Consider the following 19,857-nt stretch of genomic DNA (forward strand, 5'->3'; position numbering starts at 1 on the left):
TCTTATTTCCACCCTAATTAATGCAAATTTAGTCATGTTTAAAAAGTAAATGTCTTGTTTAATATTTAAAATGTGATGTTCTCCGATCTGCAGAGGTGGAGGAGAGTTTTGCAGAGTTAAAAAAAATCTACAAGCTTCGAGATCACCATCATTTGATGACCAGAGGAACCAGACAGAACCGAGCACTACAGGTTCATATTTTACTTTATTTTCTTTGAAAAAAGCAAAAATGGAGGTTACAGTGAGGCACTTACAATGGAAGTCAACGGGGCCAATTTTTAGAGGGTTTAAAAGCAGAAATGTGAAGCTTATAATTTTATAAAAGCACTTGCATTCATTCTTCTGTTAAAACTTGTGTATTATTTGAGTTGTGACATTGTTACGGTACATTTTTACAGTTATTTTAGTGCTTATGCCGTGACATCGTCATGACAGCAAGTTGTAAAATTGCACATAACGTTACACAGATGCGGTTAGTAAGTGATTTTATCACACTAAAATCATGTTAACACACATTGTTTATGTCTTGTGTCTATACGTTTGAATCAGTGAATATTTTAACGTTTACCGATTGGCCCCCATTGACTTCCATTGTAACTTCCTCATTGGAACCCAGATATTTACTTTTTTTAAAGAAAAGGAGGGATGAGTCAAAATTAAATCAACATCATGTCCAAATGCTGTCGACTGAGCTGAACTTGTATCGAACTAAGAATATTCCTTTAAGTCCATAGCAAAAAGCCCATTAACTTGAGGCTAGACCTTTGGGAAAAGTCACATGTAAACACAAAAGCCCACTTTTGTGCACTCTAAGTCTAGTCTCTCGTGGTGGCGTAGTGACTCGCCTCAATCCGGGTGGTGGAGGACGAATCTCAGTTGCCTCCATGTCTGAGACCGTCAATCCGCACATCTTATAACGTGTCTTTTGTGAGCGTTACCGTGGAGACCTAGTGCGTGTGGAGGCTTCACGCTATTCTCTGCGATCCACGCACAACTCACCACACGCCCCACCGAGAGCAAGAACCACATTATAGCGACCACGAGGAGGTTACTCCATGTGACTCTACCCTCCCTAGCAACAGGGCCAATTTGGTTGCTTAGGAGACCTGGCTGGAGTCACTCAGCACGCCCTGGATTCTTACACGTGACTCCAAGGGCGGTAGTCAGCGTCTTTACTCACTGAGCTACCCAGACCCCCTACTTATCCTTATTGTGTATAAGCAGCTGCTGATGAAATTAACCCTGAGATGACAGAGAGATACAAAGCATCTCCTGAACAGCTCATGGCTGTCTCACATCAGACAGAAACATAAGAGACACCCTCCTCCAGTCAGCATGACACAGGTCTGAATTCCACTTGATGACATTATATTAATATACGAGTCAAGTACATATAGACCAAGAAACAGTAAAAGGCACTGAGGTCTAGTGCAAAGATTCAGTCACGCTTTGTAAAAATAATATTGCAGAAAGATGCATCAGTGTTGGGGAAGATGCTTTGAAACTGTAGTTTGCCGAATTACAAGCTCCTCATAATATAATCAACTACAGTCAACATTTGCAAAGTTAGTAAGCTACACTACAAGCTACTAACAAAAAGAAGTAACATTTAAAAATAAGGCTCTATTAATATCAGTAAATGCATTAGGTATCATTAACAATGACCCAAGATTTTTACAGAATTTATTAATCATGGTTAATGTTAATTTACAAATGTAGTATTGTTCATGCTAGTTCATAATGCATTAACTAATGTTAATATACACAACTTTTACTGTAAAAAATTCTACACATTTACCAAGATTAATAAATACTATACAAGAACTGTTCATTGTTAGTTCATGTTAACTATTGTGTTATTAAATACAATCTTATTATAAAGTGTTCCCAAGGTTAACTTAACTGAGTTTTTTTTTTTTGCTACATAGTTTTGTTTGTTTGCTACAATGTAGTTTAACTTGCTACATCTGCTACTCATTGAGCAAAATGTTACAGTGCTTTGAAAACAGCTCAATATCTGTCATGATAGTTAAAAACACACTAAGTTTAGTAGCGTTGCTACTTTTAGTTAGTTACTAAAAAACTTTATATGAATTTGACTAAAATCAAAACATTAAACATACATGGTCAGTATCTTTATAAGACTTTAAATACTGTAAATAACCATCATTTATTTTACTGTAAACTTTTTTATGCTCTGTATTTCAGAAGATCAAACAAGTACATGAAATCTGAGATCATCCGTCGATGAAAAGGATGGGAAAAGGTGAAGTCGGGTGTTCAAAGATTTTAAACAACTGGCTATAATTTTACACAGAAAAGGTTAATGATTTTATCACACTAAAATCATGTTAACACACTTATGTCTTGTGGTTATACTTTTGAAACAGAGTATTTTAATGTTCAAGAACTGACCCCATTGACTTCCATTGTAAGTGTCTCACTGTAACCTCGTTTTTTGCTTTTTAGCGATGAGTATCATTTTTGAGGTAATCAATACATGCAACAAATGCTGTTTATTGAGCTTAACTTGTATCGAACCTGGAATATTCTTTTAATAATACATTATATTGCTTATTATTTGATGTCTTTCATCACATTGCTCTTGCCTCTGTTTAATAACCCCAATAAGCCACTTGAATCCATGAGTTACAGTGATTTTGCCACGGTTATGGGGGTTTTAGGCACAAAGAACGCCTCTTATCCGTGGTAAAATCATTGCAACTCACGGCATCTTGTGTTTCAGTGCTTTATTCTGTCATCATTCACTCACCCTCATGTCGTTCCAAACTTGTGACTTTATTTCTTCGGTGGAACACAAAGAGAAATCTTTAAAAATGTACTGAAGCTTCTAAAAGCACCATATACAGTTGAAGTCAGAAGTTTACATACACCTTAGCCAAATACATTTAAACTCAGTTTTACACAATTCCTGACATTTAATCGTAGAAAACATTCCCTGTCTTAGGTCAGTTAGGATCACTACTTTATTTTAAGAATGTGAAATGTCAGAATAATAGTAGAGAGAATGATTTATTTCAGCTTTTATTTCTTTCATCACATTCCCAGTGGGTCAGAAGTTTACATACACTTTGTTAGTATTTGGTAGTATTGCCTTTAAATTGTATAACTTGGGTCAAATGTTTTGGGGAGCCTTCCACAAGCGTCTCACAATAAGTTCCTGGAATTTTGTCCCATTCCTCTAGACAGAACTGGTGTAATTGAGTCAGGTTTGTAGGCCTCCTTGCTCGCACGCTTTTTCAGTTCTGCCCACAAATTATCTATCAGATTGAGATCAGGGCTGACATGGTGGAGCAGTGGCTTCTTCTTTGCTGAGCAGCCTTTTAGGTTATGTCAATATAGGACTCGTTTTACTGTGGATATAGATACTTGTCTACCTGTTTCCTCCAGCATCTTCACAAGGTCCTTTGCTGTTGTTCTGGGATTGATTTGCACTTTTCACACCAAACTACGTTCATCTCTAGGAGACTGCAGATGGCTGCGTGGTCCCATGGTGTAAAGACAATTTTTATTTTTGGGTAAACAATTGCTTTATGAATAGGCTGATATTTGATGATTAAATGATTCAGACAAATTCAGATGAATTTATCACAAATACAAGAACAGTTTTATTACTTTACATTTTGTTACATACAAATATGTGATGCACTAGGTAAATCCATGTAATGTTCATTCAGTGATTAGCAAAAAAAATAAAAAATAAAAAATAAAAAAGAAATACAACTTAAAATGGAATAAACCTCTTTTTTTAATGTTCATCCTGATCATCATGAAGCTGCTAAAGAAAGCCATTATATGTTTTTATCTAGTTAGTGACAGGATAAGTCACTCAGTCACCTGTCCATTCACTCACAGCCTCCAGAAGATCTGCTTCATTCATGTCCTCCTCACTGAAGGACCTCTGGAACATTTCGGTGATTGTCTGCTGTTTAGGGTCCTGATAAACATGAAGACAAGACTTATTTCTATAATTTCCAACAGGGGGCTATATGAAAATTAAATAAAAAAAAAAAAAAATCGAAACGTGAAGCCTGGGTAGCTCAGTGGTGAAAGACGCTGGCTACCACCCCTGGAGTTCGCTAGTTCGAACCCCAGGGCGTGCTGAGTGACTCCAGCCAGGTCTCCTAAGCAACCAAATTGGCCCGGTTGCTAGGGAGGGTAGAGTCACATGGGGTAACATCCTCGTGGTCGCCATAATGTGGTTCGTTCTCGGTGGGGCATGTGGTGAGTTGAGCGTGGATGCCGCGGTGGATGGCGTGAAGCCTCCACACACGCCATGTCTCCGTGGCAACGCGCTCAACAAGCCACGTGATAAGATGCACGAAATGGGAAAGAGAAGTGCATTTGTCCCTTTGTATGAACAGTTTGACAGGTAAGCCAAACAAGTTTATGTTCGAGTAAAGAATGTTTGGAGAAACAGTTGTCAGAGGACAATATCAACCTGCTTCTGGGAAGGGTTGGGAACTGATATTTTTTTCAGAACTGGTTCAATTTTTCTCATTTTTTTTTTACACTGGAACCAAATGATTTCCATGACTTTCGGTTACGTTAATGGTTCTCGTATGTGCATTTATCAGCGGCACTGAATCAGCAGCTCAAAACACACTGCAACAAGTGTAGTCCGATTCCCAAACGAATGACTCATGAGTTGGTTCTCTTGAAACTTCTACACGAAATCTTCAGCATGACCAGTGTGGTCTGACTCCCGAATGAATGATTCTTATGAACCGGCTCTTTTTACAGCACAAAACAGTGCGACTGCCAGTGTAGTCCGAGCGAGATACACGAGAACATGCATCTATGTCTTTTTCGCTCCTCAAGCAGACGAGCAGTTATTTCTTTCTAAATAAAAGTGAACGCAAGTCACCTGCAACAAGTACGGACTGTTAAGTATGGCTGTATAGGGCTGGGATATCATCGCAATGATTTAGCTGGTGATTTAAAATGAAGCAATATCGTGAATATCGCGATGATGTTAATGCACTTTTTTTATTTGACCACTTAATTTCCTAAAGAGCGCTTCATTAGACTAATTTCACGATCCTTCAGGGCTTCACAATTAATCACAATACCATCAAAATCGTGATATAGTCATATGTGATTACTAAACCGCAAAAGGCTGCAGTTAAATTAAATTAATAGCCTACATGGTCTGTGTGTGCTTCACAGCGAATGGGTGACGCACTGTTCTTCGTGCAAAAAATAAAATAACAGTTAAAATGAATAATAATAAAAATAATGTTATGAATTATACAAGGCATATTTGCTATATGGAAACTATTTATAGAATAGTTACATTTAAAAATTAGTTTTTCATTTAGTTTTTATGTACTTCCGGCTTAAACCACACCCACATCCGTTTAGATCAGAATACAGATAATTTTGCCATTGCAACAGATACAGATCTGCCAGGGGGCGGAGGAGTGGCTGAGGACCAGGCGACGACGTGTACGAGTTTCTCTCTCTCTCTCCCCTCTCTCTGTCTCTCCCCCTCGCTGTTTCCCTCTCCCCTCATCTCTCCCAGGGCTCCAGAGAGGAGGAGAAGACCTGCCGGCAGAAGGACGGCTGGAAGTGCAACCCCTCCCCTCCAGGAATGGAGGGGAGTACGTCAAGCTGGAGGTTTCCCCGGCCTGAATCGGGAGGTGGAGAAGTGTGACGAGGAGGAGGGCGTGGCCGGGCCTTGAGGATGCATGCCTGGCGCTGAATTCTCCTAATTAGCTGGGAGGGGTATAAAGACGAGCCGGGGGCGCCAGTTCAGGAGAGACGCACGTGGACGCTGTGTGGGTGTCTGTGCGTTTATATTTGTTTAAGTTGAATTATGTCATCAAAGTTATGTTGACTGTTCTGCCAGTTCCCACCTCCTCCTTGCCCATCCTTGAACCCCGTTACATTTAGGTTCAAAGTGAACGTGTCTCGTATTACTTTATGATTTTATCACTTTTGTCTGTTTCTTTAAAACAAAGTTTCACACCATGGCCACAGTTTAATATATTTGGCTCCATGGTTTTGCCATTTCCCAATATTGTCAATCACCGTCTGTTTTTGAGTGTCGCAATCGGCATCGGGATCTTTGTATAATATCGGCGATATCCGATAACATCGTCCTATCGCCCAGCCATAATCTGAATCATTACATTTCTTGCAATTCCCATCCCTAGTTAACGATTTTATCTATGGTTGAATTGGACTGATTTTAAAGAAGTGCAGATGTCAAACTCTGACGACAGACGGTCGGCTTATACCAACCTTGCTGTGGAAGCTGGCCGACTCAGCCTTGTCTGAAATATTTGCTTCAGACAACCCAACCTGCTCCAGGACATTCATTTTCTCCTGGATCATGGGCCTGGGAAAAAGCAGCAAATAATAAGAAAATTGAATAATAACAATAATAAAATAATAAATACCAGTACTGTATATATATATATATATATATATATATATATATATATATATATATATATATATATATATATATATACACTATATTGCCAAAAGTATTCGCTCACCTGCCTTTAGACGCATATGAACTTAAGTGACATCCCATTCTTAATCCATAGGGTTTAATATGACGTCGGCCCACCCTTTGCAGCTATAACAGCTTCAACTCTTCTGGGAAGGCTTTCCACAAGGTTTAGGAGTGTGTTTATGGGAATTTTTGACCATTCTTCCAGAAGCGCATTTGTGAGGTCAGACACTGATGTTGGACGAGAAGGTCTGGCTCGCAGTCTTCACTCTAATTCATCCCAAAGGTGCTCTATCGGGTTGAGGTCAGGACTCTGTGCAGGCCAGTCAAGTTCTTCCACACCAAACTCGCTCATCCATGTCTTTATGGACCTTGCTTTGTGCACTGGTGCGCTGTCATGTTGGAACAGGAAGGGGCCATCCCCAAACTGTTCCCACAAAGTTGGGAGCGTGGAATTGTCCAAAATCTCTTGGTATACTGAAGCATTCAGAGTTCCTTTCACTGGAACTAAGGGGCCAAGCCCAGCTCCTGAAAAACAACCCCACACCATAATCCCCCCTCCACCAAATTTCACAGTTGGCACAATGCAGTCAGACAAGTACCGTTCTCCTGGCAACCGCCAAACCCAGACTCGTCCATCAGATTGCCAGATGGAGAAGTGTGATTCGTCACTCCAGAGAACGCGTCTCCACTGCTCTAGAGTCCAGTGGTGGCGTGCTTTACACCACTGCATCCGACGCTTTGCATTGCACTTGGTGATGTATGGCTTGGATGCAGCTGCTCGGCCATGGAAACCCATTCCATGAAGCTCTCTACGCACTGTTCTTGAGCTAATCTGAAGGCCACATGAACTTTGGAGGTCTGGAGCGATTGACTCTGCAGAAAGTTGGCGACCTCTGCGCACTGTGCGCCTCAGCATCCGCTGACCCCGCTCTGTCATTTTACGTGGCCTACCACTTCGTGGCTGAGTTGCTGTCATTCCCAATCGCTTCCACTTTGTTATAATACCACTGACAGTTGACTGTGGAATATTTAGTAGCGAGGAAATTTCACGACTGGACTTGTTGCACAGGTGGCATCCTATCACAGTACCACGCTGGAACTCACTGAGCTCCTGAGAGCGGCCCATTCTTTCACAAATGTTTGTAGAAGCAGTCTGCATGCCTAGGTGCTTCATTTTATACACCTGTGGCCATGGAAGTGATTGGAACACCTGAATTCAATTATTTGGATGGGTGAGCGAATACTTTTGGCAATATAGTGTATATATAAGACTTATTATAAGATAAAACCTATTAAATTCTGGGTTACTTTTTACATTCAAATGCAAATTTATCTCCCACACTTTTGAAATTTCCAGTCTAAAACAGAAAGAACAGTCTAAAAACTAGACGTGTTGTTGGTCCTAAAAGCAGTACCTACTCCCCTCCTTCAACAGTGGAGGCCGGAGTATATTGTGCTCAAGCAGCGCTAACAAATAACCCTGACCATGTGCTCCAAACACTCGTTGTCCAACTTGTCACCCTCCGTAGTGGCGTCTGGTTTAAATACACAACTTTTCCCACCTTTACCAATTGGAACATACCGCTTGGTGAAAAATGTTATGGAAAATACCTAATTCTGTTAATTCCACTCACCACAAGTAATCATCCGCAGTGCCTTTGGCAACCAGGTAATGAATGTTGACGTTACTGGTCTGTCCAATCCGGTGCACTCTGTCCTCTGCCTGAATCAAGACCTGTATGAAAGAAACACCTTTCATTAGCGATCTATCTCAATTACATATGTTTTTAGCTGGCTTTCTGGATAAAGCATACAGCTTTGGAACGACATGAGGGCGACTAAATATTGACAATTTTCATTTCTGGATGAACTATTCCTTTCAGCGTGTGCACCAGCTTTAATGGCTTCACTGTTCGGGATATCTAGGAGAGTATATTTTAATTTCTCACTCCAGGGTTCCAGAAAAGTTCTGCGAACACCACGAGGTCGGCAGAGTGCAACGTGAGCCCCATGTTAGCGGCTGTGATGGAGAGAACGGCCACACAGCTCTTCTGTGACAACTGGAATCTCTCACACAGCTGCTGTCGCTCTGCAGACGCCGTTGAGCCATCGATACGAATATAACTGATGCCCTGCACACAAAAAACAATGTGTCAACTCGGTACTCAAAGTGCTCAAATAATTCTAGATCTGATTTATTATGAAGATGATACAAGTGCACCAACAACAACGTTTTACCACATTTTTGGATCATTTCTTTAGAACTATGTACACACACACAGGACTTCTATAGACTAAACAAATTTGACACACCTTCTCAGCAAGTTCTTTGGTCACACTGTCCAACACCAGTTTGTGATGTGCAAAAACCAGAAACTTCTCTCGGCCACACTCCAACATGTCTGAGATGTACTCCCTGAGAGACGTGGTCGAACAAAAAATTTGAGATTACATCTTGCTTAATGAATTAGAAACGTGATGAAATTTTTACATGATGAACATTATTTTCAGCACAATTAAGCAGATTATTAATTTCATGCACATTGAAATACATGCGGATGATTTATCAATATCTGACAATTTCTTGTCCCAGGGATTTTTATTAAAACTGACAGATTTCCGTCCTTCATCATTTATTTTTGGTACTTCTCAAATGTCTTTTATGTATAGATTTGACTGTTTTAGCCTCAGACCCAGACTTTCAATATTAACCTATGCCAATCCATTATAAAAATACAAATTATTACATGTTTAAAACTATGATCATCTAAACAGAGTGAAAGAGTAACACCAAACAAATTTGCCCCTAATAAACTTTTCAAAAGTTAGTGTACTTGTTAAACAAGTGGAAGAGCATGCTTGAGATGAAATATGAAACAAAGAAAAATCAAGGGAAATATCACTTGTGAGCAGAATATAAACTCAGCAAAAAAAGAAACGTTCTCTCACTTTCAACTGCTTTTATTTTCAGCAAACTTAACGTGTAAATAGTTGTATGAACATAAAAATATTCAACAACTAAGACATAAACTGAACAAGTCTCACAGACATGTGACTAACAAAAATGGAATAATGTGTCCCTGAACAAAGGGGGGGTCCAAATCAAACAGTCAGTATCTGGTGTGGCCACCAGCTGCATTAAGTACTGCAGTGCATCTCCTCCTCATGGACTGCACCAGATTTGCCAGTTCTTGCTGTGAGATGTTACCTCACTCTTCCACCAAGGCACTTGCAAGTTCCTGGACATTTCTGGGGGGAATGGCCCTAGCCCTCACCCTCCGATCCAACAGGTCCCAGACCTGCTCAACGGGATTGGGATACGGGCTCTTCGCTGGCCATGGCAGAACACTGATATTCCTGTCTTGCTGGAAATCACGCACAGAACGAGCAGTATGGCTGGTAGCATTGTCATGCTGGAGGGTCATGTCAGGATGAGCCTGCAGGAAGGGTATCACATGAGGGAGGAGGATGTCTTCCCTGTAACGCACAACGTTGAGATTGCCTGCAATGACAACAAGCTCAGTCCGATGATGCTGTGACACACCGCCCCAGACCATGATGGACCCTCCACCTCCAAATCGATCCCGCTCCAGAGTACAGGCCTCGGTGTACCGCTTATTCCTTCAACGATAAACGCGAGTCCGACCATCACCCCTGGTGAGATAAAACCGCGACTCGTCAGTGAAGAGCACTTTTTGCCAGTCCTGTCTGGTCCAGCGAAGGTGGGTTTGTGTCCATAGGCGACATTGAGTCCAGCCTCTCTCACCCTATTGCGGACAGTCTGAGCACTGATGGAGGGATTGTGGGTTCCTGGTGTAACTCGGGCAGTTGTTGTTGCCATCCTGTACCTGTCCCGCAGGTGTGACATTCGGATGTACTGATCCTGTGCAGGTGTTGTTACACGTGGTCTGCCACTGCAAGGACGATCAGCTGTCCTTTCTGTCTCCCTGTAGCGCTGTCTTAGGCATCTCACAGTACGGACATTGCAATTTATTGCCCTGGCCACATCTGCAGTCCTCATGCCTCCATGCATCATGCCTAAGGCACGTTCACGCAGATGAGCAGGGACCCTGGGCATCTCTCTTTTGGTGTTTTTCAGAGTCAGTAGAAAGGTCTCTTTAGTGTCCTAAGTTTTTATAACCGTGACGTAAATTGCCTACCGTCTGTAAGCTGTGTCTTAACGATCGTTCCACAGGTGCATGTTCATTAATTGTTTAGATTGTCCCAGATTTCAATAAGTTACATAGACCGACTGACAAAGGTGGGCTAGGCCTGCCCAAGATTTTGTTTTATTATTATGCATTTGGTCTCAGACATTTGGCTCATTGGTTGCTTCCACCTGAGAGAGCCCCTCCCTGGTTTTGTATTGAACAGGAAGTTCTTGCCCCTATTTTGCCAATGCAAAGCCTCTCTATTAAACTAACCGGTGAAGTTAAGTTACACCCCGTTATCTCGCATTTGCACTCGATATGGACAAAAGTGTCCAGTGGGTTTAATTCGGACATTTAAATGTTGCCTCGAGCATATGGCTGAACCCAAAGTTATGTATTAATACAAATCCCCTATCTGTTGGTCAGAGTGGATTGTGAGGGAGGTTAATATGCTCGGTGACTTGTATGAGAGTGGAGTGTTGAGATCCTTTGAAAATATGGTTCAACATTTTGAGATTCCCAGGTCTCGATTCTTCAGGTATTTACAGCTGCGCCACCTGCTCTGTATTGTTTTTGGGAGTAGCATACACCCCTCTATAGTGGCAGAAACTCTAGAAGTGGTGATTGCTGCTTTTGGAAAAGATCATTGTATTATGTGTGTATATGTGGGCATCAGTGTATTACTCCCTGCTAATTCATAGTCTGGGGGTCGGAGCTTCAACTTCTCTCAAGAGATTATAGGAGAAAGATCCAAACTTGATATTGGAGAAGGGAGTGTGGGCTAGGATTCTAAAAAACATCAAGTTTGCATCTAGAGATGCATGTGTGCGCCTGATGCAATTTAAGATTTTACATCGATTCTATTGGACCCCCTCTAGATTGTATAGGCTTGGTCTTAAAGACACACCCACCTGCTGGCGATGCCAATCAGAAGATGGGGTTTTTGGTGGTGTGTTAAGATACAAGAATTTTGGTTGAAGGTTCAGAGTTTTATGTGTGATATATTGGGCACTCAAATTTCATTTTGCCCCAGACTCTGTATTTTAGGTGATGGGGCGCTCATTAACATAGGGGATAAATGCATACAAAATTGGGTCCTAGCCAGTGTTATGATAGGCAGACTGATCATTCTTAGGGGATGGAAGTCGGCTGGAGCGCCCTCATTTCAAGAGTGGTGCAAAGAGATGGGCAGGGTAGCGGCATTCAAGGAAATGTCATGTAGATGGCAGGGCAACTTAGACTCATTTAATAAAAAATGGGACAGCAATTTGGCCTTTTTGGAGGGCTCTCGGGGAGGGACAGTGGAGAGAGTTTTAAATGTGTGTGATTATTATAATTTTTAATAGATTTTTCTTTTTTTTTTCTCTCCCTGCGTGTATCCTCAAATTGTGACCACAGGGATATTTATTGAGGGTCAGGGTGGGGTTGGGGATTGGGAGGGGGAAAGGGAATAATGGGGGTTAAATGTTGATTCTGTGAATATGTGTTTTGCTTTTCTGTGTCAATTGTACAAATCAATAAAAAGTGTTATTCGGGCAAAAAAACAAAAAAAATAAAAAAAACAAAAAAAAAAAGTGTCATTTCCATCAGCGTCATTTCCAAATCTATTAAACACAATACAGAACTTGAGATGTGCTGGAAATGACAATGTGAAGGGAATTTTTCAGTTGGACATCGTTAGTAGACAAATTAAATACACTTGTGAGAGAAGTTAAAGAAACATCTGAATATATATGAAAACATACAAATTAATGTTCATGGCATCATTTCAACATTTAAAGGAATAGTTCACCTAAAAATGAAAATTCTCTCATTATTCACTTACCCTGATGCCATCCCAGATGTATATGACTGTCTTTCTTCAGCAGAACACATGAAGATTTTTAGAAGATGGACCTCTGTTGGGTCCTTATGATGCAAGTGAACGGGTGCCAGCACTTTGACGGTCCAAAAGTCATTTAGGTAGCATAAAAGTAATCCACACGACTCCAGTCGATCAATGAATGTCTTCTGAAGTGAATCGATAGGTTTATGTGAGAAACAAGTCGATAATTGAAACGTTTTTAAACTTTAAATCGGCACTTCCGTCCAAGGCTCTGATGCAGTTTGAAATGGGCAAACTCTCGCGTAACGTTCGTTCTTCTGTTGTAAATAAGTGTCGCTTCCGAATTCTCGAATTAACTCGTCGACGCGCTTATGTCACGCGACAGCAACGTGATGTGTCAACTGCTGGCAGGAAGCGCTTTTTAAAAGTTAATAACTTTACAATTAACAATTTTTTACTCAAGCATATCGATTTGCTTCAGAAGAAATTCATTGATCGACTGGAGTCATGTGGATTAATTTTATGCTGCCTAAATGTGACTTTTGGATAGTCAAAATGCTGGCACCTGTTCACTTCCATTATAAAGACCCGACAGAGCTCCATCTTCTAAAAATCTTCATTTGTGTTCTGCTGAAGAAAGACAGTCATATACATCTGGGATGGCATCAGGGTAAGTGAATGATGAGAGAATTTTCATTTTGGGGTGAACTATTCCTTTAACTAACGATCTTTTCAAATATATTTTATTATACAGCAATGTATGTTAATGCAATCCATTAAATTGAATACACAAAGGGGCCACTTTTTCTTGTCAGTATGCAATTCAGCTCAATTAACCCTTCGCTAAGCTTCGTCCTCCTTGGTTACGGTTGCTTGCTCTGAGAAGCTCTACAGATTTCCCCAGAGGAATGAATCGGAGATAGCCGTGAATGCCGCAGTTTTTGGCTAAATATTCTCATAAACGGAATGGATAATATTTTTACATGGGCTGGTATGCAGAGTGGCATTGTAATGCATATTTATCTGACATTTCTTGTAAAAGAAATTGTTAAATTACACAGTAATTTGATTGAAAACTGTGCAGACTGTGTGTGGCAGGGCGGAGGGCGGAGGGCGGGGCCGGGTCGTGATTCCACGCCACAACCATCCACCCCAATGGAGCAGCCGCGGCCATCCGGGGGACGGAGGAGCCCGGCCGCCTGGAAGCGGAGGAACGGCCGCCGACCGCCTGGAGCAGTCAGGGCCGCTGCCAGGGGCGGAGGAGATCCCTATCAGCCGCTGAAACGCGGCGGGGTCTGAGACCGCCGATCGCGAGCGGGGAGGGGCTCATGGCTGACCGCCTGGAGCGGGAGAACCGCTGCCAGGGGCGGGGGGGGAGACCCTTCTGTCCACTGAAAACGTGGCGGGGCGTCCCGTCCGCCAGGGGCTGGAGGACTGCCTCTGATCCGCCTGGGGAGGCGCGGCTGTCGTCCAACAGAGGGTGGAGGAGTGGCCGAGGACCAGGCTATGGCGTATCGGAGAACCGGCAAGTGAATTTTTTTTCTCTCTCTCCTGCTGCCGCTCTGTTTTGGCCTTTTCCCTCTCTTTTTAAATGTTTTTGTTATTTTGGAACGATCGCCGTTACGGCGTGTAGGTGCCACATTTTTTTTTTTGTTTCCCTCCCCTTGTCCCCTCCCCTGATCCAGGTACACGGGGATGACCTGCCGGCAGACAGGGCGGAAGGCACGCCCCTCCCAGGGAAAGAGGGTGGGGGGGGGATGTACGTCATGCCGGGGGGTCCCCGGCCTGAGATTTTACACACCCGGCTCCTAATCAGGCTGATTAGCCCGAGAGGGATAAAGGCCGACTGGAGACGGCAGTGCGACAGAGAGAGAGTTACGGACAGCTGTCCGTCACCTACCTGTGTTTGTCTTTTTGGTTTAAGTATCTTATTAAAATATTATTTATATTGCCAAGCTGATTCTCGTCACCTCCTTTCCATTGATGTGTTACACTGTGAATCAGAATCGAGGCAAACGATCATCACAGTCACATAAAGAGTAAAGCGTCACTTGATAGCAATTACAAACCTCATAACATTAGTGTAAGTGAAAAGAACTGCTTATAACGTCTCATAACACACTCATTTTGATGCTGTGAACTCTAGTTACCATCACCTGTACTAAGACCTGAATCAATACGTAAATTAACTACTGTTAGGTCGTTAGCTTTAATTTACCTTGGAGGAAATGTAAGTGTCCTCGCTGATGTTATACATGCTCATTTGGGAATGAGGAATGACACAGATTAATCCATAGCACACTCTTCTCAATATTTATTTAAATATATATATATATATATATATATATATATATATATATATATATATATATATATATATATATATAAAGAAAACACACTGCATGTATCGTCTCTAGGTACCTCGTATCACTATCACAAGTGACGCAGCAACAACGTTTTTAAATTTGTGGATCATTTCAATTAAAATCCCGCTCGAAACTACTCAAACACACATTACTCCTGTAGGATCTCATTGTAAGAAGGCAAATGCTTGGCAGAAAAATGGCAGCGGGCCAACAGTTGCTAAGACAGGATTGCTCAGAAAGGCTTTTAAGGCGGGGCTAGGCGAAGGGAAAATTACACTGGTGACCCTCTGTGATGGTGTATGCCATTTGATTCTGTATATAACATCTCACATACATGATGGCTCTGATCTTGGCCTCCGCTGTGTGGTTGTAGAAGACCAGCAGAGCTTGCTTTTCCTGCATCTTCTGCATGCAAACACAGAAAAAGCTCATCAGGGTCTTGTACAGTAAAATACATTGAGAAAGAGCACAAACATTTCATTACCTTTAAATGCAAACCTATAAGGAATTGTTCACCCAAAAATGACAAGTGACCTTTTTGTTGTATGCTGTTATTTTTTCTGTGGATAAGTAATTAATGACTTGAATTTCAATCTGTTCCTTACACAAAGCCAATGGATGGCTTCAGAAGACTTGGAATAGAGTTGTTCGGACTACTTTTAAGCATGCTTTTATGTTGTTTTTTGAGCTTAAAAGACGTGGTCACTACGAACTGTCATTGTGTGGAAAAGAGCTGCGTAAAGATTCTTCAAAATGTCTCCTTTTGTGTTCCACAGACAAAGCAACAGCATACAAGTTTATGACATGAGGGTGAGGAAATAATGACAGAATTCTCACTTTCTGGGATGATTAATTTCTATAAAAAACATGTTTAATTACAGCATGTCATACTCACGTTGTGGCATCCTTTGGCGAGCTCTTTAGCGGCGGCTCTGAGGGCAGCTTTAGTGCGGGAGTTGATGCCATCTATCGTCACGGTAACCACCTTGCGCTGTTTGGCGGGAAGCTGAGAGAGCACCTCTGATTTGAGGCGTCTCAGCATCAGAGATTCTTCCAGAAGAACCTTCAGTTCACCCAGATTAGAGGAACCGGAGTAGTCCCACCCCCACGGCAACTACAGCCAGATCCAGAGACATTAATGGAGTAACTGTCCTTCACTGAGCGCGTTTACGTGCACCATCTTACACCGATTATGCATAATAAGCCGACAACGTGTGTGGTCATGCAAACGCATTAAATGACATTCCTTTATGGGAGTAAGGTCATAAACGACATAAGAATAAAACGATCAACATGGGTAGATTTTTGTCCATTATGCAGATTTTGCAGGGTCTGCATTGAAAAATTTTCAGCGTCCGCCGAAATGAATTTTATGATATTCATCTCGCTTTTGGTGCTTTATAAGCGCTAAATATGCTTCTCATATGGAAAGCTGATCTTCTTGCTTTGTCTGATTTTTCAGTGTACTGGTGTGCATGTAAACACACTCAGTCGCTGTACTTGGTTTTATTCATTGATATGAACCCGAGTTTGATTCCAACCCCAAGTCTCTTTTCACGTTGTACTTTTGGGTCCAAAACTGCTACACTACCCTACAAAAGGCAAAACGCAGTATCTACACATTTTTATCAAAATTCAGTTATGACCAGAACCGTGTCTCTTAGACTTTAGTCTGTCCTGTGATAGGCAGGTTTGGCTCAAATTCAGAGAACATGCAGTATGAAAATATGAATTTCCACATTTGGCTGGACAATCACAAGGCGTTGAAGCCACTATTTCCTTAGTTTCGGTGCACCAAAAACATCTGGCGTGAAAGTGTCTTTAACCAAAAATCCTGACAAATGTGACGATCTAATCTGAATGAGACTTGCATTGATTTCCGATTAAAACTCACACCTATATGCGGATGGATGTACCTGCTTGGCATCGCAGTAACGTATCCCGAAGTCATGGAAGCGTGGAAACAGTGAATGTCTCACAGCTTGAATCTGTGTGTAGAGCTCTGCAGGTCTGGACATGGCTGGCGTTCCAGACAACAGGATCACTCGCTTAGCAGTCTGTTCCATAAGCAAGTGATAAACATTCAATTAGCAGCATCAGAAACAAAGAAAAACAAGAAAACTCTCATGACTCATGATGTCATCTGAACACGGTCCATATACAGTTTATACTCAACAGTTCATATACGGTCATATACGGTTCTTCTAATATGAGACATTGAGGTAACTTTTTGTAAACAGTGCAGTTTATGGATTTGCACAGCCCATAAGTGGTTAGTGGGTCAATGATGGGACACTCATTTTTTGTACATTAAAAATGCCATTCACACAAAGCAATGACTTAAAGGGATAGTTCACCCAATAATTAAAATTACTTCATCATTACTCACCCTCATGTCATTCCAGATGTGTATGACTTTCTTTCTTCAGCAGAACACAAACAAAGATTTTTAGAAGAATATCTCAGCTCTGTAGATCCATACAATGCAAGTGAAAGGTGATCAGACCCTTTTAACTCCAAAAATCACATAAAAGTAATCCATATGACTCAAGTGCTTAAATCCATATCTTCAGAAGCGGTATAATAGGTGTGAGTGAGAAACAGAACAATATTTAAGCCTTTTTTAACACTAAATCTCCACTTTCACTTTCAGATATAAAAGTGAAAGTGAAAATGGAGATATAGAGTTAAAAAAAAAAAAAAAGGACATAAATTCTGATATATTTCTCACCCACACCTATTATATCGCTTCTGAAGATATGGATTTAACCACTGGAGTCTTATGGATTACTTTTATGTTTCCTTTATATGATTTTTGGAGCTATAAATGTCTGATCACCATTCACTTGCATTGTATGGACCTACAGAGCTGAGATATTCATCTAAACATCTTTGTTTGTGTTCTGCTGAAGAAAGATAGTCATATACATCTGGGATGGCATGAGGGGCAGTAATGATGAGAATCTTTATTTTCTGGTTGAACTATCCCTTTAAATAAAACTATTCTATACATGTTTTCAATTACTGAGTTCCAAGTAACTTTTTCTAGGGCTTAAAGTCTCATTAAAGATGAATATCTTGGAAAAAGAAAAGTTGAAAAAAAAAAAACTTTTATTATTATTTTTTTTTAATCAGTGAAACAACAGTTTTTTAAATATTAATTTGTCGACCAAATCATTAGGAAAAAGAAAACCCCTTTAGATCATAATGACTGTGTGATTGAAACTTTATTTAAATTAATGATAAGGTTGTGTACAAACATGTATTTAATGTGCATGGAAAGCATTTTCATACCTTTTACTTGATGGTTACACCCCATGACATTTTTCTAGTAATTAAATCATTTTTCTTTTTTGTAGAAAATGCTATAAATGTTTTTCAAACATTTGTGAAACCAAATTGGTCACAAAGATTCAATTTCTACGATTTTTAAAAGGTGTCTCTTTTGTATCACCTCGGGCAACCTTATTTGTCAATGACCAAAATCATGAATGATGCCACGAATCAGAGAATCAGAGTTTGAACAGATTCTTAAAAATGAATCAAGCTATGGGGCCTGGGTAGCTCAGTGGTAAAATACGCTGGCTATCACCCCTGGAGTTCGCTAGCTCGCTAGTTCGAATCCCAGGGCGCGCTGAGTGACTCCAGCCAGGTCTCCTAAGCAACCAAATTGGCCCGGTTGCTAGGGAGGGTAGAGTCACATAGAGTCACAGTCCTTGTGGTCGCTATAATGTGGTTTGTTCTCGGTGGGGTGCATGGTGAATTGAGCGTGGTTGCCGCGGTGGATGGCGTGAAGCCTCCACACGCGCTATGTCTCCGTGGCAACGCGCTCAACAAGCCACGTGATAAGATACGCGGGTTGACTGTCTCAGACGCGGAGGCAACTGAGATTCGTCCTCCGCCATCCGGACTGAGGCGAATCACTATGCGACCACGAGGACTTACAGCGCATTGGGAATTGGGCATTCCAAATTGGGAGAAAAAGGGAAAAAAAAAAAAAAAAAAAAAAAATTAATCAAGCTTACCAACTCCAACAGCACTTTTGCTTCTACAAGTTTAAATCAGACGCTAGTAAACACATCTGTTTTAACGTTCTCATATTCACAAGTCACAAGACAAGGAAGAATTGCAAAACTATTCTAATGACAGTCTTCCCGAAACTCAGTGGCCAGATAAAAGCCAATACATCCGCAATGTTGTAATTGCAATTTGAAATAGTCCTCAAAATCATCACGAATATGTAATAATAAGGACAACACCGAAAATAAGTCTATATCATCAAACCTTCAGCAGAGGAAGAGCAGCCCGACAGCGAGCCGTTTTCATGTTCTTCAGGAAGTGAGACTCGTCCTGTACAAACCAACCCACAAAACAAAAAAAAGAGGTGAGTTCAGTTCAGCATCAAGATCAAACAGAAATTTGAAGCGCACACTCGACTCACCATAATAATCACATTGAACGACTTGGACGGCTGCTGTTTGTCCATCTTGCTGAGCAGATCGTAGCTGATGATGTTGATCAGACCAGAGTGCAGGCTGTCTTTGCCTTTAACGACCACATTAATACTGTCAGCCCTTACGGAGGGCAGCCAACGATGGAAAGCCTGCAGCAAAAACAGAATTCATGGTGGCCAAAACTCTGATATTAGTAGCCTTGGGTCTTGGGGAATTTTAAATAAATGTGATTTTACCGAATGGACCTGAGAAGACACGATTCTTTTAAAATATGCCAACTTTCCATTATTCATTTTGGGCATTAAACAATGTTTTATTATTTAAAACATATACATATGAAATAATTGCATAACAATGTTATTACCCCCCTTCTTCTCTGTTCTCTGTCAATCTGTGCTTCTGTGTGTAAATTACCAAACCCTCCTGGATACTGGTGCGTGCAGGCTGTGCAAAAAACCCAGACCCTGGTCTAATTTTATCAGGTCTGTCTCGGGTCGGGGTTTTCTTAAAAAAAAATAAATACAAATTATGCACATCCGGTTCAGGTAAGAAGTGATTCGGGTCGGGTACAGAT

The 19,857-nt window shown here is 41.2% G+C and overlaps 1 protein-coding gene and 1 long non-coding RNA gene across 4 annotated transcripts in view; one reads left to right on the forward strand and one right to left on the reverse strand.

Annotated features, from left to right (window-relative positions):
- LOC127448293 (uncharacterized) lies at positions 1 to 3,539 on the forward strand. Its single transcript, XR_007898501.1, has 3 exons — positions 1 to 191; positions 2,209 to 2,322; positions 3,412 to 3,539. It is a non-coding gene; the product is annotated as an uncharacterized LOC127448293 (long non-coding RNA).
- Positions 2,763 to 19,857, reverse strand: part of smarcal1 (SWI/SNF related, matrix associated, actin dependent regulator of chromatin, subfamily a-like 1) — a 27,480-nt gene continuing 10,385 nt past the window's right edge. For 2 of the 3 annotated variants that reach the window (XM_051710625.1, XM_051710624.1), the window contains 10 exons: positions 19,271 to 19,432; positions 19,114 to 19,179; positions 16,746 to 16,886; positions 15,725 to 15,943; positions 15,164 to 15,234; positions 8,801 to 8,903; positions 8,437 to 8,619; positions 8,122 to 8,222; positions 6,268 to 6,364; positions 2,764 to 3,958 (listed from right to left, as the gene is read on the reverse strand). In XM_051710625.1, the coding sequence (XP_051566585.1) occupies positions 3,851 to 3,958; positions 6,268 to 6,364; positions 8,122 to 8,222; positions 8,437 to 8,619; positions 8,801 to 8,903; positions 15,164 to 15,234; positions 15,725 to 15,943; positions 16,746 to 16,886; positions 19,114 to 19,179; positions 19,271 to 19,432 (1,251 nt within the window). In that variant the 3' untranslated portion in view covers positions 2,764 to 3,850. Of the gene's footprint in view, positions 3,959 to 6,267; positions 6,365 to 8,121; positions 8,223 to 8,436; positions 8,620 to 8,800; positions 8,904 to 15,163; positions 15,235 to 15,724; positions 15,944 to 16,745; positions 16,887 to 19,113; positions 19,180 to 19,270; positions 19,433 to 19,857 lie in introns of all 3 variants that reach the window. The other variant, XM_051710623.1, reaches the window with a different exon arrangement.

This window comes from Myxocyprinus asiaticus, chromosome 11 (genome assembly GCF_019703515.2).
Source record: "Myxocyprinus asiaticus isolate MX2 ecotype Aquarium Trade chromosome 11, UBuf_Myxa_2, whole genome shotgun sequence".
In the NCBI taxonomy this organism is placed as follows: Eukaryota; Metazoa; Chordata; class Actinopteri; order Cypriniformes; family Catostomidae; genus Myxocyprinus; species Myxocyprinus asiaticus.